Source organism: Heteronotia binoei, chromosome 2 (genome assembly GCF_032191835.1).
Source record: "Heteronotia binoei isolate CCM8104 ecotype False Entrance Well chromosome 2, APGP_CSIRO_Hbin_v1, whole genome shotgun sequence".
In the NCBI taxonomy this organism is placed as follows: Eukaryota; Metazoa; Chordata; class Lepidosauria; order Squamata; family Gekkonidae; genus Heteronotia; species Heteronotia binoei.
In genome coordinates this window covers 121,990,630-122,017,463 of record NC_083224.1, presented here as the reverse complement: position 1 = coordinate 122,017,463, position 26,834 = coordinate 121,990,630, and the positions used below count along the sequence as shown (strand labels likewise).

Sequence of the window (26,834 nt, the reverse complement as noted above, 5' to 3'; positions counted from 1 at the left end):
TCATTTTGCTCTTCGATCCTTCCGCCCCATGGTGGCGGGGAAGGTTGTTGCTCTGCTTACGGACAGTACCACTGTCCTGTGTTACATCAACAGACAGGGAGGGACAGTTTTTCGACAGCTCTGTGCACTGCATTGGAACTGTGGTTGGAGTGCCTGGACCACAACATCTTTGTGAAGGCTGCGCATCTCTCAGGGGTGCGGCTTCCCCACACGAGTGGGAGATACAGTGGCGCTTCCTTCAACCCATGTTTCAGCTCTGGGGGTATCCTCAGGTGGACGTCTTTGCCACAGCTGAGAACCGGAAGTGTCCTCTGTTCTGCTCCAGAGGGGGCTCAGATCCAGAGTCGTTGGGAGACGGTCTGCTGTTCCTGTGTGAAGGTCGGTTCCTATATCTGTTCCCACCTCTGCCACTATTGACAGGGGTGGTCAGCAAGATCGCAAGAGAGAGACCATGCTGCATCCTGGTGACTCCATGGTGGCCTCGCCAGAACTGGTTCCCGATCTTGCTTCAACTGGCGAGGGGGGTCTTCTACTAGTTTCCAGCGGAACCCGATCTTCTGTCAGCTCCGGACGGTCATGTATTCCATCAGAACGTGCCCCATCTGAAGCTGACAGCGTGGTTCGTCGACCCTGTGAGTTCTCCAGCAGAGTCCAACACATTTTCCTGAATAGCAAGAAGTTGTCTACCCATGCTTCTTATGATAGGAAGTGGTGGAAGTTTCTTCAGTTTTTAGTTGATCCTACAGTTTCACCCCAGAGGGTGGGAGTGCCGGTTATTTTTGAGTTTTTGTTATCTCTGGTGGATGCTGGCCTTGTTTTTTCCTCCATTAAAATTTATCTGGCGGCAATATCTGTATTTCATGAACCAGTGGAGGGGCATTCAGTTTTTGCACACCCTCATTCTAAGAGATTTTTGAAGGGTTTGCTTAGGCTTCATCCTCCTTCGAGATCACCCCCACAGTTGTGGGATTTGACTCTAGTGTTGGACAGGCTGACTCGGCATCCTTTTGAGCCAATGGCCACATGCTCATTACAGCTCCTATCTTGGAAGACTGCTTTTTTGATAGCCATCATATCAGCATGCCGTGCAGGGGAGCTCACGGCTATGCGTTGTGACTACCCATATTTAGCTTTTCAGGAGTCTGGAGTGTCCTTAGCTCCTGATATTTCCTTTCTCCCCAAGGTGGTTTCTCAGTTCTACCTTAACTTAGAAGTTTCGTTCCCCATGTTTTATCCTACACCTTCCTCGGATGAGGAACGTAGGTTGCATGCTTTGGATGTTAAGCATGCCTTATTGTTTTATTTGAGTCGCTCCAAGAGTTTTCGTAAGGACCAGCATCTTTTTGTTTCTTATGCTGCTCCTAAGTTAGGTTCCAGAATCTCATCTCAGCGGCTTTCAAAATGGTTCACTGAGACTATTAAACGGTGTTATTTGTTGGCTAAGAAGCCATTACTTGGGCCTATTCGTGGACACTCTACAAGAGAGATGGTGACGTTGGTGGCGTTCCTGAAAGGCATTTCTCTGACGGACATTTGCAAGGCTGCCACCTGGTCCTCTCCGCATGCCTTTATGAAGCACTATGTGCTGGACGTGCATGCTCAACGGACTCGTCTGGGAGCTGCGGTGCTGCAAGCTGTTTCTTCTGGTTGACCGTCTTCCTGCCTCCAGGTATGTCTTGCTTGCTAATCTCCCATGAGTGTGAAGCACAGAGACCACAAAGAAGATAGACAGGTTGCTTGCCTATAACTGTGGTCTTCGAGTGGTCATCTGTGAGTTCACACTACCCGCCCTCCTTCCCCACTGCTGACGGTCTCCCTCCAGTAGGGGCTTCCAGCAGTCAGGAAGGAACTGGCGGGATTCTCGCATTGGCGCCGGCAGGCGTGCACACTGGGATGCCTGTGCATGCCCGTTGGTGCCGAGCACGAAAAAATCCTGGGCTTTTTAGGTACCGATTCGGGGATCGGCACTCTATCCCATGAGTGTGAATGCACAGATGACCACTCGAAGATCTACAGTTACAGGTAAGCAACCTGTCTTTTTCTCTTGGTCCAGAAGCTCGGACCAGAACCAACAGCTTCAAATTAAATCAAAAGAGTTTTCAACTAAACATTAGGAAGAACTTCCTGACAGAGTGGTTCCTCAGTGGAACAGGCTTCCTCGAGAGGTGGTGGGCTCTGCTTCTTTGGAGTTTTTTAAACAGTGGGCAGATGACCATCTGACAGCAATGCTAATTTTATGAATTTAGGCAGATCATGAGCAGAAGGGCAGGAAAAGTTGCATCAGTGCTTATGGCCCTTTCTTACATGCCCAGGGAAATTCAGTTCACCACTTTGGTGTCGGGCAGCAATTTTTCTCCAGGCTAGTTTGAGCCAGGGATCCTGGAGAGGTTCCACCCCCCCACCCCCATCTTCTGGAGCAGTATCACAGTGGTTGTGTGGGGAAAGGTATTTGTGAATTTCCTGCATTGTGCAGGGGGTTGGGCTAAATGACCCTGGAGGTCCCTTTCAACTCTATGATCCTATGATTCTAAGGTTAAAGGTTTAGTAGCAGAACTATTCAAAGAAAGGTAAAATCTTAGTCTTACCCATCCCTGAACTGCATATAAACATTTAAGCTACAAAATTTAACAAACCTGGTCCCACTGCTGTTGTTTCATTGTAGTTTCATTACTTTGAGGAAAAAAGTACTTGCTGGCATTTTGTTCTGATAAAGTGTTTTTTGTTGCATTTTGATATTTTAAATTTTATATATAATTTAAAAAAATATCTCCCTTTAAAGGTTTGAAATTGAAATAGAGCCGATTTTTGCAAGTTTGGCATTGTATGATGCTAAAGAAAAGAAAAAGGTAAGTTATTCATAATATTTATGTGCTTGTTTACATGGCCTGAACTACAGTGCCTCTGTGGTTAATTTTTGTAATAGTTCTGTGTTCCATGTTCAGCCCCAAAGCTCAAGAATCATATCAACATATTAGGAAGTAACACAAAATGATCTGCATGGAAAATAAGAGAGCTTGAAGGCAGAAGTATGCAACCTGGGCATTTCTAGCCTTGAAAAGATAAAATTGTATGTGTAAGACAAAGATAAGAGCACAAAAAGTGGGGTCATTTAGGGAATTTATAACCTATGCATAGAAGATAGAACTTCCCTCACTTGTGTTTTTCTTTTAACGTATAAAATATGATTTCAGAATTTCAGCTGATTAAATTAAGAGGAGATGATTCACTCAGACAAAGTAGACGTAAAAGAATATCAGTTTGTTCTCATTGGTAATGATTGGAACTCAAGCAAATAGATTTCCCTTGCCTCACCTTTTACTGCAGCTTCTTGAATATTTTAGGTTTTTCCGTGAAATAAATTTTAAACACAATTTAATCTCTTATATACAATGCCTCTTAAGTTGGTAAAATAAGAAGAGTCTTACATGCCATGTTTTATTCTTCTGAGAAATTTGTTGTTCAGTCGCACAGTCGACTCCGACTCTTTGTGACCCCATGGACAAAGTCACGCCAGGCCCTCCTGTCTTCCACCATCCTCCAAAGTCTTGGGGTGTTTTATTTTTAAATCTAGAAGTGGTTCGTGTCCTCTGGTGTGGTATAATGACAGTTCACAAAGTTTATCTTTCACTTCGTGGGCATATGAACGATCACTTTGTTTCATTCCTAATATAGGAATCTCTGCATTGTTCTATATTAATAATTTCAATGCAGTTTCTTGGGCTGTGACCATGTCACCTGATGTTTTATCCTTCCTCCATGCTGCTGCAGAGTGCTGCAGTCTGGTAATGGCAACAAGTGTGTCCTGGGAAGGGAAGAGTAAAGGAAGTCATCTGCTTCAGCGAAAATGACTATCTGCAAGGAGTAGCTGAGTTAAACAGGATTATGAGCTTTCTGGTCCTTCCCCAGTTCCCTTTCCTCCTATCCAAACCAGCCTCCTATCTCTACAGCTAGGGCTGGTAGTGCCCTCATCTTTTGACCACTTCCTGCCAGGCAGCACTAGGTGGCTTCTGCACTTGCAGAAAACAATGACAGTGTTGGCAGCACATGTAATGATGGCCATGCATGGTTGTATATGAAATGAATTGCTCTAACATTTTCAAATTATGTATTTAATCTGTTATTCAGGAATCTGACACCTATACAGATCTGCAGCTAACTGATATATTCTTTCAGATTTCAGAAAACTTCTACTTTGATTTAAACTCAGAACAAATGAAAAGCATGTTGCGTCCTCATATACCGCCTGCTGCCATAACAACATTGGCCCGGTCAGCCATCTTTTCTATTACCTATCCCTCCCAAGATGTTTTCCTGGTAATAAAGGTAAGAGGTGCTATTTACTTTTGTATAATATGGATATTATTGGATAGAAAAATGTTTTTAATGTATCTGTAAGGCCTAACAGTAAGGACAAACATTTTGCCCCAGTGTGTTACTGATTAAAAGTTTTAAAATACATGGGATGCTTTAAAATAAAAAAGTTGCCTGAATAGAAATAATAATTTTTTAAAAACTCTTATAGACAAATAGAGTTGGAACTCTTTACTTGTATGCATGTCTCAATGAATATGTTTATTTTCTTGTCCATTTTCACTGTTGGGCAATAATTAAATTGAGTGGGATGGATATATTGACTTAGGAAAGAAACGAAGTATTGACAGGATCTTTTTTTAGTCTACCCTTGATTTTATACTAAATTTAGATGTTTATAGTTTTAAATGGCATTTTCTTTTATAATATAATTATATTGCCGTCGCCAGTTTGGTGTAGTGGTTAAGTGTGCGGATTCTTATATGGGAGAACTGGGTTTGATTCCCCATTCCTCCACTTACAGCTGCTGGAATGGCCTTGGGTTAGCCATAGCTATTGCAGGAGTTGTCCTTGAAAGGGCAGCTGCTGTGAGAGCCCTCTCAGCCCCACCCACCTCACAGGGTGTCTGTTGTAGGGGGAGAAGATATAGGAGATTGTAAGCCACTCTGAGTCTCTGATTCAGAGAGAAGGGTGGGGTATAAATCTGCAGTCTTCTTCTTCTTCCTGTTATCTGGATTCCTATGAACAGATTCCTAATAATTCAGTTCTGTAGGGCTTGCAAGACCGTCCTCTTCCAACTGGCCTTTTAAGGTGGAACCATTGCTTCAACATAAAAATGAGATCTATATGCACATCAATACTGTAGCACCATAGTATGTTATTGTGGTTTTAAATTATTAATCTAATGTTGTTTTATATGTAATTGTATTTTAATTGTCATTTTTTTGAATTTTATTGTTGTATCATGGTACGATGTACTATGTCTTGTGAGCCACCCTGAGCCTGCTTCGGCGGGGAGGGCGGGATATAAATTAAAATTTATTATTATTATAAAGGTTTCAGTAATTAGTAATCAGGAATAGAGTTAGAAGGAGCTTTACCTTCTTCTAAGTGACAGCCCTTCTGGTATTAGAAAAGCATGGTCTTGTCTCACCTCAGCCTTCTGTTGTTCAGGCTAAATATCGGTACTCCATTCCTTCAACCTTTCCTCATAGCACTTGCTTTCCCCAACCAGTTTCATTGTCATGTTCTGAAGTTGTTCCAGTCAGGGCTGGCCCATCCATTAGGCAGCCTTAGGCTGCTGCCTAGGGCATGGCCTGGGGAGCACCAATTTGGGCCCTCCCCCCCTCGCTTCCTTGGTGAGGGAAATAGGTGAGCACAGTGGCACACCACAGCTCCTGTGCCTCAGAGTGTGTGCACCACCTGGCCGCCGTCGCTGAAGCTTCCGGAACCATAGATCTGGGAGGCTGAGAGATGGCAGCTCTGTGACACACATGCTCTGAGGTGCAGGAGCTGTGCCGCACTGCTGCTGTGGCCCTCACCAGGGGCGAGGGTGGGGAGAGGAAGGGTGCGGGTGGCAGGGTGGGGCCTTGCCTCAGGCACCAGATGCCGGAAGCTGGCCCTGGTTCCAATTTATCTACATATTGTAATATTTCAAAGAAATAACTAAAAAATCAAAGACAAATTTAAAATGCATATATTGTGCCTAATTAAAATTGGCATGACAAATACATTGCTCACAATCACATTGTACACCCACCTTTGCTTCAGCAGCTAAATTCATAAATGTTTAACTCCAAGCTAGGTATTATTATTGCCTAGCACAATATACCCCTAATGTTTCTGTACTTAAGAAGAAATCCATTGACCAAGAGGCACCTATTTGGTTCAGGATCGTGCTAGTCATCCTTGATAGACAATTCTCCCCCCACCCTTTAATAAAAAAAAAATTCAAGTACATGCAAACATACCTTCAAAACAATGTTAAAAATACCAAGAAATAAAATACTGTTTTTTAAAAAAGTTTTCTGTATAGGAACATACTTAAAGTGCTGTTCAAGTAATAAAATCAGTCAACAGTAACCTGCATCAAAATAAAATTGTTATTCCAAAAAAAGTAAAAGCAAAATGCAATCATCAGCACCTTCTGCCTTACTCTGAGTCACTAAAAAAGACCTGTCAAGAAGCTATATTTTCATAAGATGATGGAGAGAATACAGTGAGATAGCAAGGTGTTCCTTCCAGGGTCAGGCATTCCAGTGAATTAGTACAATTACACTGAAAGTCATGTTCTTGGTTATGACAATTTAATCACTGTAAAAAAAAGTGAAGCTCAGCTTTCCTGCAGAATTTAGCTGAAGTCTTGGATCTACAGTTTAGTTGCAGGCAAATATGTGGTTAGATCCAGAGAGCTGGGAATTGAGTCTTACTTGTAGATCCTTCCTGTCTTCTGCAGCCCCTGGGCAACCAAAAAAACCCGCTTGAGCTTTTAGACATGGAATGGCTGTAGCACAAGGCTTGAGTGGGAAATGACAAAAAATTGCAGATCCCTCCTTGGAAGCAGAAGTGTTCTCTATTTGTGCAAGGGTATTTTTAAGATCCTGCCGAGAGATGTTGGTTGCATGTGTTTGGCTGAAACTTCTCTATCCCTTTTTATGTCAGTATATTATACAATATAAGAGGTTTTCCTGACTTCGTTGACAAAAACTGTTTAGGTTTCATTAGGAAATTGGGTTGTCAGTTAAAATGATTAGGACAAATCCAGTAGAAGCTTGGATCAGTATCGAACAAGAGTATGTTTTCCCCTTCTCTTTGAGAGAAACTTTTTGGTGTAAACATCAGAAGTGATCACATTCTATACTAGCAAATCGCTTCCTGGAAAATTCATTAAGAATATGGGATAAGCTAAGGAAGTGGATTTCGCTGGGTATTTCTCTAGGAGGTAGTTTTTCAACCAAGATTGGTTCCCACAATTCATTAAGGCTAACTCCAGCCATCCGTGGGAGATTAAGGGGTTGGATAGAATTGGGGAATGGATTCAACGGAACAATATTATTACTAAGGAACAAGTAGAAAAGAAATTAGGAGCCAATATCAATTGGTATTAATACCTTCAAGTTCACAATATGGTATATTCTCTTCAGAGGAAAGAAACCATTAGATATGAAATTGACGCCATTTGAGGTCTTGTTTAAAGAGGAGGACATTAGTAAGAAAGGTTCGCTTTCTAAAATATATAATTATTTAATTGACTCTCTTCATATCCAGCCTCTTATATTAAACGTTGGACTTTAATGCTACCTCAAAGGCTAGAGGAAAGCAATTGGGAAAGGATCTGGAACGCCCCTTCCATTAAAGCTAGAAGCATTGGTATTCATTACCAATTTTTAAAAATGTATTCACTTTGGTATTTAAACCCTATCACAATGAGTAAAATCTCTAGGGTATCAAGTTCAGATTGTTGAAGGAATTGTAAAATTAAAGACTCCGTGTATCATTTGTGGTGGGAATGTCCAACAGCGTCAAACTTTTAGAATAAAGTGGTAGAGCAAATAAAACTTATATTCGATTTAACCATTCCAGTAGATTTTAAACTTCTTTTATTTGATATCTGGCCTGAAAAATTGGTGAGTAAAGATCAGAAATCTTTAATCTTGACAATGTTGGCGATAGCTTGTATGACGATTGCTAAAATTTGGAAACCTCCATATACTCCCACAATTGAAATGTGGGATGACTAGTTATGGAACCAGTATGTAATGGGTAAGACAATGGATAACCCTTTCTTCAAAAATGATATTGATTTGGCTATAGATTATGATTTGCTTTGGGCCCTGGTTTTGGAATTCTTTGGGAATATTTCCTTTTTGCCTAATAGAATGAATTGTAGGATTTTTCTTCTTAATACCTAGCATATTATGTATTGTTTTTGTAAATTGTTTGTTATATGCATCCAATGATCTGAATTGGATTCTTGTATGTTAGATTTATATTTCTGTTATTTATTTTTCCTATGTTCCCCTTGTATTGGATTAGATTCAATAAAATGTTTTGGGGGGAGGGAAGGAAATTGGTTTGTCACTGAGTATGCTGTATGTGGCTCCCCTAGTACGCATCTTTTTTTATTTCCTCTGCATAGCTGGAAAAGGTGTTGCAGCAGGGAGATATTGGGGAGTGTGCAGAGCCATATATGATTTTAAAAGAAGCAGATGCTGCCAAGGTAATTCTTTAAAATGTTAAGCTAAATGTTCTTTTTAGATAACTGTAATTGTTAGCTACTATGGTGCAGTAGACAGTGCATTGACTTCAGATTGACATCCTGTTCTGCTGTTCAGTTGCATAGCTTGCTGAGTGGCCTTGTTTAAGGACTGTCTATCAGCTTGACATTGTTGTGAGTAAAAAATAGGATCCAGTGATTTCCTTCCTGAATTCCAGCTCCCATAAGATTGGAAAGGATTTTATATCATAATAGTAAGATTTGAATCTACTTTCCCATTTGCTCTAAAACAGCACATTCTGAGCCCTTATAGCTATCAGAAAGCTTAGAATAATTGGGAGAGATACTTTGGAGGATTCCCAGCAGTTTTCTTATGGCTCAGTTACAGATTCTGGGTCACTTTTACCCGTATGAAAGTTAAAACAAAGTATTGTGCATGAGCTAAAAATGTCTTGTGTGGAGGACTGCACTTTGCAATGGAGGGTCACTCATTACAAGCAGAAGAAAAACAGAGGATCAAGGCCACTATTCTTAATACTGTTAATAATATAATTTTTAAAAATATTTATGTGCATTGGGCTTTGCTTATGCAGAACAAGGAAAAATTGGAGAAACTGAAAAGCCAAGCAGAACAGTTTTGCCAAAGGCTTGGCAGATATCGGATGCCTTTTGCATGGACAGCCATTCACTTAATGAACATAGTCAGCAGTGCAGGAAGCTTGGAGAGAGACTCAACAGAAGTAGAAATTGCTGCAGGAGGTTGGTATCAAGCATGCTCACAGAACTGTCCAAAATAGATCTTCCTAGACTGTTAAGAACTCTGGGGTGAGACATAGTTGAAATGGTCAGAGGTGTGCATAGTGTAGTATAGTGCTCCTAAATCAAAATGTGCCTGGATTTGGAATGTAACTTGTTGATAAAATCAGCCTAGTGTTGATAAAATCAGAGGACTATAAGGGAGTGAATGGAGCACTGAATCACATATACAAACTGGCCCTTTTCTTGACTTATCAACCTTTCAAAGTTTTTTAATGGGGTTTACAAATATGTTGACAAGGATGAACCAGTGGACTATAAGTGCTTAAACTTCCAAAAAGCTTCTGAGGGAGATTCTTACCAGTGGTTCATGAATAAGCTAAGCCAGTGGTGGAATAAAAAAATTGCTCCTCCTGTGGATTAGAAACTAGTTAAATGACATCAGGAGAGAATAGAAATAAATGGACAGGTCTCTCAACAGGAAGAAGTAAGCAGTCAGGAGTTGTAGGGATCAGTATTGGAAAACTGGTGCTATTTAATTTAGTTGAAATCAAGGAGAGCAGGAAAATGGCCAAGTTTGCCAACAGAAAATGAAGACCTCGGTCCTTCGAGATTTCTTGCTTGAGCAGGATGTGGACCTGGCTCGCATGACTGAGACCTGGTGCGAGACGGGGAGACAGTAGCTCTCTCCCAAGTAGCTCCCCCAGGATACTCAATCTTCCACCATCACAGACAAGTGGGCGGGGGAAAGGAGTGGCCCTATTCATACAGGAGGCTTACTTCTTCCGGGCTCTCCAATCTCCAGAGATCGATGGCATTTTATGTACCGGTCTGAAGTGAGATTGGGGGAGAGGTTGGCAATCTGGCTGGTGTACCGTCCGCCTAACACACCAGCCAGTGCCTTACCATCCCTGATGGAGGCTGTAACAGACTGGGCATTGGAGCACCCAAGGCTTCTGATCCTGGGTGACTTCAATGTCCATGCTGATGACACGAACTCCAATCAGGCAGTGGACCTAGTGTCATCCATGGCAACACAAGGTCTCTCCCAATTTATAACTATACCCACTCACCAGGCTGGACACATGCTAGATCTGATCTTTGCAGCAGGAGTTTTAGTGGACCGAGTTACTGCAGAGGCAGTGCCATGGTCGGACCACTATGCTCTCAAGGCTCGTATGGATGTCTCACCCCAGCCTATTTAGGCGGTGAGCATATTTTAGCTCATCTGCAGAGCCTGATGGACCCAGTACAGTTCCAGACGGCTCTATGGGATCCCTGGCTCCCTGGTGATTCTCTAGATGACTTAGCTGAGTCTTGGCATGACCGGCTTGCTAGGGCCATCGATGAGATTGCTCCCCCTTGCACAGATTGCCTGGCGATATGGGTTGGGTTGCCACCAGTACGCTGATGACACCCAGCTCTATCTACTGATGGACGGCTGGTCTGGCTCCATCCCAGAACAGCTGGATCTGGCGCTGCAAGCCGTGGCAGGATGGCTTAAGTTGAGTTGACTGAATCTGAATCCGACAAAGACAGAGGTCCTTTGCCTGAGTTGCGGTGGTCCGGGTAGGGAAATTCCCTTACCAACTTTTGATGGTGCGCCACTGACAACAGCACCTAGGATCAGAAGCTTAGGGGTACTACTGGAGACTTCCTTGACAATGGAGACCCAGATAACTGCTAAATCTGCCTTTTTCCATCTTAGATGGGTGAGACAGTTGGTTCCCTTCCTTGAGCGCAATGACCTGGCAACTGTGATCCATGCTACAGTCACCTCGAGACTGGACTACTGTAATGCCCTCTACTTGGGGCTGCCTTTGTCTCGAATCCGGAAACTACAGCTGGTGCAGAAAGCAGTGGCCAGGCTGATACTGGGCCTTCCCAGGTGGGAGCACATTCAGCCAGGACTGTGGGAATTGCACTGGCTGCTAATAGTATACCGGATCCGCTAAAGGTGCTGGTTAAGACCTTTAAAACCCTATAGGCCGAGGATCTATCTATGTTAGGGACTATCTCTCCCCTCACGTTCCCAGAGGGTACTTAGATCTGGTACACAAAATTTATTAACGATCCCCGGGCCGAGGGAGGCTAGACTGAAATCTACTAGAGAAAGAGCCTTTTCAGTTGCCGCCCCCTATTGGTGGAACCAACTGCTGGAGGAGGCTAGAGCCTGTACTTTTCCGGCTCACCTTCAGTTGATCCTGACATGCCAGTATAGTAGCAGGAAGAACATCCATTATCCAACTGAACTGAAAGGATATCCTGATATTAGCACTATATTGTTTTAAGTGTTATAGGTTGTTTTAATTAATGCCTGACATGAACCTGTTTAAATGTAATTGTTGGCTATATTGTTATGTGATTTTATAGGTTGTGAGCTTCCCTGAGCCTGTCTTGGCGGGGAGGGTGGGATATAAATAAAATAAATAATAATAATAATAATAATAAGATAGTAAGGATTGGAGCAGATTGCTAAGAGATGTTGGGGTCATAGTGGATAGCTCAATAAAAAGGCAGCACTACCTCTTCATTCAAAAACTAATTAACTTGTGAAATTCTCTGCCATGGGGTACATTAAAGGGAGTAAGACAAATTAATTGAGGATAGGTCTGTCAGTGGTTATTATACACAATGACTAAATGGAATCTCCATGTTTAGAGGCAAATTACAAATAACAGTGCCTTTTACTTCACTGCATGGCATACATCTCATTATCTGTAGCATCTAGTACAGGCCATTTTGGAGAAAGGAAGCTAAGCTTACATGACTCAGTAAGGTTGTCCTTACATTTTGTTGATTGCCACTAAATTCAGATCAGTTTTGTAACAAAATATGTGTTTATCAGCTTGTTCCACTTTTTTATCCTTTCTCCAGGCTTTTGTAATAGGGGTGAAATGAACAGGACAAGCCTGTAATAACAAATAGGTTTATGTTTCAAGGATTTTACTAGTAAACCATCTGTTATTCTCTCTAAAACCAGGCTGCTAAGTCTGTGAGAATGTTACAGACTGATGAGTATTTTCCAGAGGAGTAGATTAATAGTTGTGAACTGCACAGCTCATCTAAAACCACTGTTCAGCATCTTTGGCCCCCCACCCTTTCCCAAACTGCCAACTTCATCATTTTTTTTCTCAGTAGAAATACATAAATCTCTTCATGATAAAGACTTTTATAATAGGCACAAGGCACTGGGGTATGGTTGCTGGAAGGGAAGCAGAGATATTCAGCTGTGCTTCACTGTTTCCTAATGCCTCAGGAGTGCAATTGTCTTAGCAAAACCACCTTTTCTATCTTGCTTTTCCTGTAATTTCAGACAGCAGCAGTTATCTTGAAATGTAGTCTTTCTAAAGTAAATGTTGTCTGTTTGTGTGTGTGTGTGTGTTTCTTGTTTTATTTTTCCTACTTACTATTTTACAGAGCGCAAAGGATCTTGGTCAGAGAGAAGAAATTCTAGCATTGTTGGTAGGCGTTCTTTGGAAAGAACCACTAGTGGGGATGAGGCCTGCAACCTGACAAACTTCAGACCAGCTACCCTCACAGTGACTAACTTTTTTAAACAGGTATTAGACAAACTATGCTCACAGTGCCAGTGTGATACGACTACAGTGGCACAGGGTTTTTATGCGTGTTTTAGCTTAGAGTGCATAGAACATTGTTTATAAATCCCTGAGTGGCTCAGTCCTTATTTCTGCCCAACTACAACAATTAAAACAAATCCAGAGTGCTTTATGTGTAACTGTAGAGAGCTACTATTGGTGGGAGACCTGAGACATAGAATTTATTTCCCTTGGACACTTCCCAAAGCCCGAGTCTTTGGGAATGTAAGATGCATTTCTTTGGAATGATTACGGTTAAGCTGGTATGCAAGAGAAGTTGTTATATTTGCCAGGACCGATTGATTTGCCAACAGCTGTATTTAATTTAATATACGTTTAATCTTTTGTTACACCACCATGCTTTCAGGATAGAAGTGTTAAAATTAAATAGAGGCTTCTAATCAGGATAGTTGCCTAAATGATAGTAGAGTTACTTGGTCAGGGACAAGGATGCAGGCATATTCTAAGGTTATGAGTAGCACATAAAGAACATCATGAGGAAGAGATGCCAGATTACAATTTAGAAGTTCAGGACAGCATTAAGTACTATCACCTGGTAAATCAGGTCATTCAGGGATAATGTAGTAGCTCCTGCTGAGTTTATGTAAGGTTGATGTTTCCACAAAACAATACTGTCACTCCTAATCAGCACCCAGGGCTATTCACCTGACATATCTAGGATTAGCATCCCGCTATTCCTTGTTTGTTACAAGGAAAGAGGTGAAGTATTTAAAAATTGGAAACTGAGGTATAAGTTTAAGATAGGAGAACTGAGAGAATAATATTTTCAACTGAAATTTGAAATGTACATTTTCCATTGAAATTCAAATGTGAGTTGTGTTTCCAAAGCACTTCTATTTAGTTCTTTCAAATTCAAATTATATTTTATATTAACAATGGAATGAGGCTACTACTTGGTGAATTATTGTAAATCAATGAATTTTGTGAACAATTTTTCTTTGATGAAAAATTATATTATATTATATTAACACTTTGATTAGCATAATTAGCAACTGTTATACTGTATGGACAAGCAAGATGATTATTATTTATCCTTTTCCTTTACTCTTTCTACCGATAAAGTAAGTACCTTTGACCTAAAATATTGTATTCTGATTCTCAGCATTCCTAACACAGTGCATTGTACTGAAAATTTTTAGTTGAGTAATGTATAACACCTAGATTATAGGGAATAAAATTAAAATAATATTCTGGACAGTTTTTCTCTGATAGCTATTATGGTAGCACTTTGATTAGCATAAGCTTCTCCCTCAATGGAGGAAGTCATCCAAGTTTGTTAGGTCGCACCTCTTCTCACTCCAGGGAGGCCTATGCATATTTTTGTGTGACTCTCCTGGGGAGGAGTGAGACCACCCCTCCGGTTTTTGCTAGCCCTGCAGCTCCAGCAGGAGGCATCAGTCTAGGCTCTGTGAAGAAAGGAAGGAAAGGAAGAAAGTCAATCAGAATTAGAAAGAAGTAAATCAAAGAGGAGGAAGGAGACCACAAAAAAAAAGCCTCTCCCACCCAGAGCTCCAGGCATCGAAAGGGGAGCCAGAAAGGGACCTGGCACTGGCAGCCACTGCTATGCGCAAAGCAGACGATCTGAAGCTTTGGATCTCTCCCTTGCTGAACCACTGCCGCAAGCTGTTCAAAGGCCACTGCAGTGGGCCATGTGGAGCAAACCGTGGCTGGAATAGCCTCATGGGACCCAGGTTGGCAGGCAGCACTCTCATCAGGCAGAGCAAGGCAATCTGAAACTTTAAATCTCTCCCTTGCTGCACCACAGAAACACTTCAGTTTTTTTATAGTTTTCTCCTTTTACTTCATTTGTTGCTTAGTTTATTTATTTATTTACATTAGACTTTTATCCTGCCCTCTCCGCAAGCGGACTCAGGGCGGCTTACAACAGTCGTTTACACGATTTAAAACAATAAGTCAATAAAATCTATAAAACATTAATACAATTAAAATTTAAAAACTATTCCACGGTGCTGTACCATTACTATGTTGGCGGTTCTGCTTAGCTTAAAATGGCTTACACAGTAACTTGAAAATTTAACACAGTAATGAATAGAATTAAAAATCAAATGCAGCTTCATTGTTAACAGCAAGCAGTCAATATAAAAATCGGCTACTCCTGTCAGTGCAGGGAAACTAAAGCTGCTTGGGAAGGGGGTGGAGCAAGTAGGCGAGGTGCCATGGGACTCTTCCTGGTGGGTGGGTGGGTGGGTGGGTGGGTGGGTGAAGTAGCGAGTGAGAGGGAGAGAAGTCTCCTGCCCAGATTAGTCTCTAATCTGAGTGCTGCTGCCTCCCTCCTGTCTTATTATTAACCAGCTTCTTGGGAAACTTTTCAGAGGGAGACCCAGGCACATGCTCCTCCCCCTCTCTTTTGGCATCAGTCAGAGGCTATCTGCCCGCCTTAGTGCTGACTGCATATGGCCAGAGGCACTGAGCATGCTGGTACCTGTGCTTTCCAGACAATTCCAAACACCCCCCACCTCTTCAGATCTTCATGATGTTTTTGGACGATTGTATTTTTGCACATTTGTATTGACCCAAGGTTTATGTCTCAGTGGTGCTGTCAGCTGGAAGGGAAGGCAGGTATTTGTTTCAGAGAGTTTGTTTGGGCTTTCAAACTGTATTTAGGATTCATTGTTTTATTTTGACTGCATTTGTGTGCGTGTCTGTCTGTCCTATAAAGCCGTGCTCTGGGACTGGAATGACAGGTCACAGTGGAATGATAGTCCCTAGCAACATACGGCCGGGGCTGCGCGGACTGCACTGGCTGCCAATCACCTACCGAGTCCAGTACAAAGTGTTGGTTATTACCTTTAAAGCCCTATATGGCCGAGGACCAGCCTACCTAAGGGACCGTCTCTCCCCATATGAACCCCAGAGGGCACTGAGGTCAGTGGGTAAAAATAAAACGACCATCCCTGGACCGAGAGAGGTCAAACTCCAAAACACCAAAGCACGGGCCTTTTCAGCCGCGGTTCCTGCACTGTGGAACCAGCTTCCGGAGGAAGTGCGGGCCCTGCGGAACCTTGACCAGTTCCGCAGGGCCTGCAAGACCGCCCTTTTCAGACAAGCCTATACTGATATCGACTGCTGAGTTGCTAGGAATAAAAGAACCGCCATCTATAATATTACCATGGAACTATCTAAACTGGCAGAACCAGCGCCAGAACAGTTTTATTGCTGCCAGACACATTTAATATAACTTAAATTATGTATTTTAACTCAATCAACTGGTTTTTATATGTTTAAATTTTTAATTGTTAAATTTAAAGTTTTACCTATTTATGTTAATGTATGGAATGTTGTTAGCCGCCCTGAGCCGCCTAGGCGGGGAGGGCGGGATATAAATAAAATCTATTATTATTATTATTATTATTATTATTATTATTATTATTAGATGGACAGCCTGGAGAAATCCAAAGCAGCTGCTAAGGCCAAGTTTGATGGGAGGTGGTTTAAGAAAGCTCTCATTCACAACTATTGCAAAAAAAAAATCTATGCCTTACTGGAGGGGACTAGGGAAGATTTCAAGGCTCTCCTAGTTGATGCCCCAGTGGTCACCCTTCATTCAGGGTCTGTCTTGTCTAAAGATGGAGACAATATCCTGAAAGTCTTCATGGACAGGGAAGTTGAGACAGCACTCAAAAAGTCTCACAAAGTGTCCCCCCCCCCACAATTGGGGTGTCCGGTGTTCTGTCTGACTTTACCAGACAACTGGGTAGGCAACCTCTTTCAGGACAGGGAGCCTGATCCTGTGATGTTAGGAGATTGCTTCTTAAAATTAAGAGGGCAGCAGAAGTTGCTGGGGATGTGTCCCAGGACACCATGCAGTTCTGCACAAGGGCCCAAGCTGCATACATACATAGTAATTAGGAGAAATTTGTGGCTGAAACATTGAAGGGTAGATCCTCTATCAAAACTCAGCCAGTCAGCAGAGAAACTCTCCAATGGGTTGTCTTTGAGGAGGGTGCCTCAGACAAGGCCCTGATTGAGACAATATAAAAGATGAAGGCTTTGCTATCTACCCTGGCTGCCAAGGAAAAGGACAAAGGCAGAGCCTACAACTCCCTCTGTAGCCTCAGGACCCACGTCAGGGACCAAGAGGGTAAGGATTTCAGGAATATCCATGTCCTTGGTTACAGGCCCAGGTGTCAGCACAGATAATTTTCTATCCAACAAACAAGATGGGCGGGGGGGGGGGGGAGGGAGTGTCCAACAAAGAGACTCACCACCTGGCTACAGATAGGGAGGTCACCTTCAAAACTTTTCCCACATCTGGAAGAAAGCCATGACAGGGCAGCAGGTGACCTTGATCATTGAATAGTTACAAGGTAGAGTTCGTGTCTCCACCCCACATCAGACTCATTCTATCCCTAGCTCACAGAGCAAAACCCCCCCCTTATCTGTCCCTAGAAGAAGTTCATCCTCTGTTCACAGGGACAACTGAGCTGCTACTTCACAGAGGTTTCAGGGGGTCTACTCAGTCCTCTTCATGGTGCCTAAGATATCAGGGCAATCCTCAATCAAAAGAAGCTAAATTTGTGAGCAAAAGCGGAAATTCTGCATGGAGGGGTCTTTTCTCCTGTTAGCAGGAGGACTTCTTAGTGTTACTGAGTCACAAGGAAGCTTGCCTGGATATCCCTATCTACCAAGCATCCAAACAGTTCCTGCATTTCTCCTGGGTGACCAGCACTAACAACTTGTGACATTTCCTTTTGGTCTGTCATCTGCACCAAGAGTTCTCACCAAGATGCTGGTAACATGCTGGCCACCCTGAGGCAATGTAGGATTCCCATCCACCCTTGTCTAGATGATCTCCTGATCAGGGCCAAGGATTTAGAAGTGTCCATTCAGTTGCTTCAGGAGCAGGAGTTCCTGATAAATTGGCAAAAATCCAGAGACATCACAAGCAGACCAAGCTAGCCCCTTCCCTGAAAAGATATCAAAGGCAGGGGATGCATGAGGAAACACAATGAAGGGGCAGCCTTCCTGCAGTCCATTCATCTCATAGTAATCGCGGACACAAGTAAAGGGAAGGGGAAGTGTATGACCTGAACCAGGTAGCACAAGGCAGATGAACCTCCTTAGAAATGTGGAATAGCATAAAGTGGCTGGAACGACAAGTAATCAGGTTAATCCTAGTTGCTGTCCAGGACCTATTGTGAGACAGGAACGTATTGGTAAGGACTGATAACATGATGAAAAAGGCTCACATCAACCACCAGGGCAGTACTAGAGCCATAGCCCTTGACAGGGAAGTGGAGCTCCTCTTCCTATGGTGAAATAACACCTAAAAAGAATAAGGGCCCTACATCATCAAGGCTTGTCAAACACTCAAGTTGCTTGGCTGAGCAGGAAGGCTTGAACCCAGGAAAATGGGAAACAATCCATCACACCTTTGGGGATGTCTTGGCCTGGTTCGGGATGCCAAAAATGGATCTGCTGCATTGTAGAACAATCACCAGGTAATAATAATAATAATAATAATAATAGATTTTATTTATATCCTGCCCTCCCCGGCTAGGCGGCTCAGGGTGGCTAACAACATTTCACACAATTAACAGGACCAAGGTCCTGTCAGAGTCCTCTGAATCCCAAGCAGATGATGAAGATGCACTACCACACCAGTGGCCAAAAGGCTTGCCTTATGCCTTGCCTTCTCCACCCAACCCCCCTGATCAGCAAAGTTCTAAACGAAGCACAGAGAGCAGGGGCAGGGGTGATCTTTACTGACTGCTTCTGGTCAAGAAGCCCTTGATCCTCAGAACTGATGAAGATGTTGTATCCCATTGAGAAGAGACCTGCTGTCACAGGGACCTGTTCTGCACCCATACCCAGCCTGGTTCCAACTGATGGCCTGGAGGTTGAGTGGGCATACCTGGAAAAGTCTAGTTCCGTAAAGACATGAAAGACATAATGAGACAGGCAAGGAGGCCAGGACCAGATGAATTTATAACTATATTCAAGAAAGAGGCCAGCAATAAGAACATAGACCCTCAAAAAGCCTCCTTATAAGGAGGTTGTTCTCTTCTAGTGGCAGGTTTGGAAGCAAGGACTGAGGCCAAATACACTGAAGGGGCAAATAGCAGCCCTTGTGGCAGTTCTGAAAAATAGAGGGATGTGCAACATATGCTGTAGATTGTAAGAAGATTCCTTAAGGGAACAGGGCAGTTAACACCCTAAGGGAGGCATAGATTACCTACCTGGAGTCTATCTAAAGTCTTACAGGCACTCACCAAAATGCCTTTTGAATCACTAAAGTCTATAGACATGATGTTCCTCTCATGGAAGGTCACCTTCCTCATAATGGTGGCCTCTGCCAGGAGGAAATCGGATCTGGGGACCTTATCTATTAGAAGGGAGCTACATATGTTCCACAAGTCGTACTCAGAATGGACCCTTCACTTGTTCCAGAAGTAAGTGTGGCCTGACTTTTAGATCTAACATAGCTGTGACATTTGCAGTTTTCACTGTGCATATATTAACAGGACAGCACAGCTCAGGCTGACATACAGCTTGTGTTGCATAATACGGCCAGCATGGCTAAGAAGGTGGCAAAATCCACTATCACCCTTTGAGTAAAAATTCTGCATCTGGCAAGTTTATGAGATAACGGGTTTACAGGGCATTATGGCCCATTCTACCAAGGTGGAGGCCACTTTGGCAGCTTTTTCCTTTGGAGCACCCACAGACAAGATCTGTATAACAGCTATTGGGTTATCCTTCTCTTCTTTGTCAGGCATTATAGAATTTACCAGCAGGTCTCTACTGAGGTAGCTTTTGGGGCAAAGAGTGTTAACAGCAAGTAGTGGAGTGAGATAATAATTAAATGCTGTTTTCCTGAGTCTTTTCTGCCCTCTCAGCTTTGATGTGTAACCAGTTTGGATGACTTCTGCCTCTGAAGGAGAATGAAACATGGGCTTAGCTGAAGGTTTCTTCAATGGGGTAAAGTCATCAATCCCCACCCCCCCCAAAAAAGACAATGTATGATTATTAGAAATGTTTCTGGAGAAGTAAAAGTAGAGGCGGATATAGAACTAGGCTATTGGATGACTGGAGGGGGTGGTCTTGCTCTGCCCCAGGAGAGTCACACAAAAATTTGCATAGTCCTGCCTGCAGTGAGAGGAGGCATCACCTAACCAGCTTGGATAACATCACCCCACTGAAGAGAAGAAACCTTCAAGTAAGTCTGATGTTTCGCTCTGTGGCAAAGTAGTGTCACAAAAACTCATTTATAGGAACAGAAACAGAACTGTCTATTATTACCATTTAAGATTATCACCATTTTCTGCTGTTCTCCACAGTGCCTGTAGGGTGCTGAAGGATATCACAAAAATGGACTCGTGAGGACTTAGAATGTATTAATATTTTCATCTGGGAATCTATGAAATGTTACCTCAGCAAAGCTGCTCATAAAATTTGGCTGCAATTTTCAAAGCCACTTACTTCGGGGTAGTCTTGCTGAACTTTCAGTGATATCTTTTTGCTTTGTGATCTGATTATTGAAACGTAAAGGAATAAAACCTGTTCCTATTTTCATTTTGCTGTATTAGAGGGATCTGCCATATTTTTTGTAGACCAGTGGTTCTTATTCTTTGCATGCATAATGGGGGGGGGGGGCGAGCAACTATTAAACCAAAGGGAGCCATGCAAATAAAATCAATTCTGAGGAAGGAAGGCAAGACAAACCATGGGTCCCTTTGATCTCAGCCAGTGGAAAGGGAATTACTTGTTCTGTAGTCTTGCTGAACTTTCAGTGATATCTTTTTGCTTTGTGATCTGATTATTGAAACGTAAAGGAATAAAACCTGTTCCTATTTTCATTTTGCTGTATTAGAGGGATCTGCCATATTTCTTGTAGACCAGTGGTTCTTATTCTTTGCATGCATAATGGGGGGGGGGGGGCGAGCAACTATTAAACCAAAGGGAGCCATGCAAATAAAATCAATTCTGAGGAAGGAAGGCAAGACAAACCATGGGTCCCTTTGATCTCAGCCAGTGGAAAGGGAATTACTTGTTCTGTTCCTTCTTTTGTGGGATTTATAGTTACTTCTTCCTCAAGTCAGCACTTCCTTGGCTTTTAACTGTACCTTTTCAGCCACTCCTGCTTCCTGGCTCATTAATAAGCCCTTGCTCCCAAGCAGGCCTTTACTCACAGGTATCCTATTGTTTATTGTTTATACCTAATAAATACTGAATACCATCGGAAACAAAATGACATCAAATGATATTAGCACCTGACTGTTTTAATGTTTTAATTTTTAATTTAAATTGATGTAATTAATGTGTTGAAATGTTATTGTGATTTTATTGATTGTGAGCCGCCCTGAGCCTGCTTCGGCGGGGAGGGTGGGACATAAGTCTAATAAACCATTATGAGGAGGCCTCCTTCTGAAGATAGGAAATGATTGCCTACCATCTCCATATCCAGGCTTCCTCTTTGTACTTCCCTGTCTCTTTTATTTCCCCCGTCCTTCCTCTTTGTTTTTGGGAGCTTTTGGCAAGGTGGGTTTCCCTTTGAATTCCCAATGCACTATGCTTAGGAATGCTGGGAATTAGAATATAGTATTGTATGTCAAAAGTACTTATTAGAAGTGAGAGTTAAGAAAAAAGATGAAGAGAAGTCAGAGTTATATAGTTCATTTTAATTTTAGAGGAGAATACTATGTTAATTCCTTTTTTTGTTTCTTTTTTTAAAGGCTAATTAGAGCCTATTTAAAATGCAAACAAGAATCAAATCTACTTTTCTTTCATGAAATTATAAACATACCATAACTGAAAAAAGAGTGAGGCTATTCAGATTTGTAATGTATCACCAACACATGGTTATTTTATTATAGATAATAGAGACAGTCTTTAAAACATGAAACATATGGGAAGGCAATAAGGAATGCCAGAAGAAAAAATTTGTTCCAAGTGCAAAGTTGAAAATTACTGCATGTCTTTATTTTTAATTAATAGGAAGGTGACCGTCTGAGTGATGAAGATCTGTATAAGTTTCTTGCAGATATGAGAAGGCCATCTTCTGTTCTACGAAGGCTGAGACCCATTACAGGTATTCTAGTGATATTGTGGAAGAGGTTGAGAGGGAGCTAAGTGATAAAAGCAGGGTAATTTCTATTACTTTAAACTACTGTCTTGGTATTCATCATCATCAGATGAATGCTACAGATAAATTTGAGACATGTGAATTACTTGCCTGAATTCTAGGTGTAAGACAGATGGAAAAGTTAGTTCCTAATTTGTCCATGACCTACACGGACAGAGCTGTAAAAAATTATACTTCAAATTAGATTCAATCTCTGTTATGCTGCTGAGACCCATTTTTTTATACATACTCATCTTCTGTTGTTTAGGATTCACAAGCTTTAATGTGAAGTTTAGATTGTTAGAACCAAATCATATGTGCTTTACCAGGGTTTTCTGAGTCCTACTTAAAATAGTTTTGTGTTTGTGCTCCTGTGGATGTATTGCAATAAGATCTACCTGGTTTCCTTTCAATGAAATGCGACTGGTTACCTTATTGTTTAAAGTGCAATATTGTGATCAGTTTTTCCCCTGTTAATGTGATTGTTTCAGAGTTTAAGAATAAGGTTGCCAGCGCCCCCTCCTCAAAAAAAAAAAAAGGTGGTTAAGTGGTTGTTTTATGACCTAAAACTGGAAGCAGTAAGTCAGTCTCTGCCTTAGTAGGGAAAAAAAAAGGAAAAGGAAAGGAAAGGAAAAATAGGAAGTTTAAGTGCCCAGTTCAGTACAGCTTTTACCTCTTGGTCCATCAAGAGTGCTTACATTTCTGTGCTCACCCCACCTTCCTTCCATTTTTTGCATGCCATGACAAAAACTACTATACAGGTGTAAGCCTGAGATTAGCAGCTGGGTCAGAGCAGTGGAGTTAGTTGAGCAAGATTTTCTAGAATTAGGTGATTACTGTGGTTCAGTAGGCCAGACTTCAGGAAAGCGAAAAGGACAAAGTCAGGGGAAGCAGAGTGAAGCAGGTTTTGATTTGTCGGCAGTAGGCTTGGTTCAAAAGGTTTTTCCAGGAATCTGAGAAAGAACAGACACATTGTGGAAGGATTTACTGCTTTACGTAAATAAAACACTGGGTGTCTCTTGTCTTCAAACCTGAAGAACTCTCTTTCTGTTTCCATTGTGGCCATGGTCTGATAGTGTTTATCAGATATTATTAATGCTGTGAGTCCTTTCTCCAATTGGATGAAGATTGAGAGTTTTCATGAGATGATGTGGGAACATTTGAAACAGAAAAGAAGTCAGAAAAATCTTGGTAGCATTTCCAGCATTATTTTAAGATTCAGAGGTGTGAATAAAAACTCGTAAAATACAATGTAAAACATGTGATCTTTTATATAGACAGGGAGAAAATCTGATTTTAAATAAAGAAATCACAGGAACAAACTTTTAAAAAAGAAAGCAATGGCATTATCTCCTAATTCTCTAGTTTTTTGTTAAATAGTTGTCAGTAGGTAAATGTCATATAACTCCAGTTTTAGGTCATAAAACAACCACTTTGCAACTCAGGATTTCGAGAGGGATAAAGATATTTCTCTTGAAATCTTGGGTTTTTGTTTAAAAAAACAAGTGGTTAAGTGGTTGTTTTATGACCTAAAACTGGAAGCAGTAAGTCAGTCTCTGCCTTAGTAGAGAAACCCTAACATTTTACCTACCTACCTTCCTCCTCTTCTTTCCTGTCCCTCATTAAAGGCATTTAAACACATCCCACATTTGAGAAAGGGAACTGATCTCACAAATCATGTGATTTCTTGAGGAGGTCTTGTTCTGATTCACATGGTCAGGAGGGCAATAAAATTATTCTCCTTTATACCACAATTATGTTGATGTTAGATAAAGAGGTTCCATAATTTTCTATACAATATTAGATGCCCAACAAGTAGAGTCAGTTAATGCTTCAAAGAGTGGATGCCTTCAAATAAGTGCTTTCAAGATAACTGAAAGATGCCTGTCCCCTATGGAAAGATCATTCACATTTGACAGCTATTTTCAAGGCCCCTAAACAAATTAGATCTCTTAAAAGAGGATGGCTGGTAGTTAATTTCCATTCACATTCTCCAGAACCTCACTGACAGCCAAATTAAAAGAATGGCCAGTTCCTTACTCAAAGCACATAGAACAAATTCTAATTTCTTTAATTATAGCTAGGATTTGCCCAGAAAATATTCATTGTAATACCAGCATGTCATGATACCTGCCTACCTACAAAAAGCTATGTTAGTCACTGGTAACCTAAAAAAGAGTAAAAGACTCAACTTTTGTGAATTCCTGTTTTGTTACCTTAAAATGGTGGCTTTCTATCATAGACAAGTGGCTGTTTAGAAGTTTTATTATATGCATAATGAATTTTCTTGTCATAGCCCAGTTGAAGATAGATATTTCTCCAGCTCCAGAGAACCCACATTACTGTCTAACTCCAGAGTTACTACAAGTAAAACTTTATCCTGATAGCAGAGTTCGTCCAACAAGAGAGATCCTGGAGTTTCCTGCAAGGGATGTTTATATTCCAAATACAACGTACAGGTAAGAGTAAAAACAGATTTTCAATTTAATGCAAAGGTGGTACATGTTAGTTATAATCCCTTCAAAGGCAGTGAGTAAGACAGGTTTACATTTGTTGATCAGTCTCACAGTCAAGTCAGACTCTTTGCGACCCCATGGACCAAGTTGCGCCAGGCCTTCCTGTCTTCCACCATCCTCTGAAGTCTGAGGTTTACATAGAGGTAGACAGGGCTTTTTTTGAGCCAGAACGCACCGGAACACCATTTTGGCTGGCAGGGGCAGTGTTCCAGCAGCCTACATCAGCATCCCGGCTCACCCCAGGTGGCTTCCTGGTTGGCAACTGGGCTCAGGGCCGAGCTGTGCTTGTGCAGAGGCCTTCCAACATCCCACTGGCTATGGGGGCTTCCAATTCTCGCGCTGGCCGTCAGAGCTCAAGGGGGCCCAACTGCGCTTGCGCAGGGGCTTCCCATCATTGTGCCGGTCAGTGGAGCTCAGGGCTGTCGTTGTGCCGGCCGGCAGAGCTCTACAAAACCAACTGCACAGTGCAGAGTCAGCAGTTTTTAAGGTGAGTTGCTCCCATCCTCTTTTTGTTTGAGAGCCAATTTGGTGTCATGGTTAAGTGCATGGACTCTTATCTGGGAGAACCGGGTTTGATTCCCCACTCCTCCACTTGCATCTTCTGTAATGGCCTTGGGTTAGCCATAGCTATCTCAGAAGTTGTCCTTGAAAGGACAGCTGCTGTGAGAGCCCTCTCAGCCCCATGTACCTCACAGGATGTCTGTTGTGGGGGAAGAAGATAAAGGAGATTGTAAGCTGCTCTGAGGCTCTGATTCAGAGAGAAGGGCGGAGTATAAATCTGCAATTCTTCTTCTTCGTTCTTTTCTCTTTCTTTCTTTCTTTCTTTCTTTCTTTCTTTCTTTCTTTCTTTCTTTCTTTCTTTCTTTCTTTCTTTCTTTCTTTCTTTCTTTCTTTCTTTCTTTCTTTCTTTCTTTCTTTCTTTCTTTCTTTCTTTCTTTCTTTCTTTCTTTCTTTCTTTCTTTCTTTCTTTCTTTCCTACACCATGCTGGCTCTTGTGATAGAGTAGTGTGTTGGAACTTGATTTATTTTTTCTGGGATGGCTATATATTTGTGGAGTTTTTCCAGTGCTAGAATATCTTTTTTGAGGTGTGGTGACCAGAATTGTACAATTCTGGCTACCACACCTCAAAAAAATATTATAGCACTTTTGGTGATATCAGAGGTGTGGCCAAGTATGCAAATGATGATGATGCCAGAGGTGTGGCCTCACATACTAATGAGTTTCTGCTGGGCTTTTTCTACAAAAAAAGCCCTGGAGGTAGATAAATTTGTTCAGAATAATACCCTTTTAGTAATCACATACTAAAGTGTTTCAAGGGGATTTTAAAAAATCCCATTAATTAAATACACAATATGTTGCAGTCTTTGGTTCTCATCTTTTGTGAAACTTTTCAGCATAGTGCATATTCACAAGATCACAGAATACACAATAGTATTTGGATAGAATATATTCTAAAGCAAAAGGAGGTCTTTTAGAGTTTATGCGCTTCCATTAGCCTTCCCCCAAAGGTTAGCATATCAAACAGTACCTTATACCAATGTAACAACAAGAAATCAAGGTGAAAGGCAGTTTTTTCCCCTCAGGAATGACCTCTATAAATGGAAATGTTCAGATCAGTAAAGCCTGGAAAGGGCTACCTTTCCTTGGTATTTAGCAATTTAAAACAAAGAACCCCTGAAATAATTCTTTACTTCTGAACAGCCTTCTCTAAAATCTGACTTTTCTTTTGAGAGCAGTCCAAATTTCTTGTATCTCAAGGAGAAACAATAATTTGCAATGCCAAATAGCACAGAGTTTGGAAGGCAATTCCAAGTTTCTTTTTAACCTACCTGTATATTTTTAGGGATAAGGGCAGAAGGATAATAATTGTGGTCAGCCAACCATTGGGGTATGTGCAATAAATCAATGCAGGTAAAAAGTCTTTGCAAGGACACACTACTCCAAATAATGTATGTATAATATAGACATGAAATCTTTATGGAAGACCTTATTGTATAACAGAGCTGCTAAAAATTTGGCTTTTCAGTATACAAATGGTAGGCCGGTGAAGGGGAATAGAATTTTAATTTTTTTCCCCTAATGATGATAGATGCAGATAATTAAAGCTTGTATTATTTTGTAAAGGCAAAATGATATTGAGTATATCATTGGTATGTCAGCCCATGAATCGGTTTGTTTATTTGTTGTTCCCTATAAATTTCCAAATTTCCACCAGCATTAAAGGGGTTTGAATATAGTACATTGTTCGGAGTGATCAACAACAATGGATCATTTGATACTTCTTCATTGATACAGTGAGAAGTGAGGTTCCAATGAGCTAAGCAAAGCC

At 41.6% G+C, this 26,834-nt stretch overlaps 1 protein-coding gene across 8 annotated transcripts in view; it reads left to right on the top strand.

The window, feature by feature from the left end:
- Positions 1-26,834, top strand: part of DOCK7 (dedicator of cytokinesis 7) — a 256,466-nt gene that overhangs the window by 78,021 nt on the left and 151,611 nt on the right. For all 8 annotated transcript variants that reach the window (XM_060231922.1, XM_060231930.1, XM_060231929.1 and 5 more), the window contains exons 8-14: positions 2,780-2,846; positions 4,174-4,323; positions 8,450-8,530; positions 9,121-9,286; positions 12,704-12,846; positions 21,862-21,955; positions 24,285-24,447. In XM_060231922.1, coding sequence (XP_060087905.1) covers positions 2,780-2,846; positions 4,174-4,323; positions 8,450-8,530; positions 9,121-9,286; positions 12,704-12,846; positions 21,862-21,955; positions 24,285-24,447 — 864 coding nt within the window. The remainder of the gene's footprint in view (positions 1-2,779; positions 2,847-4,173; positions 4,324-8,449; positions 8,531-9,120; positions 9,287-12,703; positions 12,847-21,861; positions 21,956-24,284; positions 24,448-26,834) is intronic.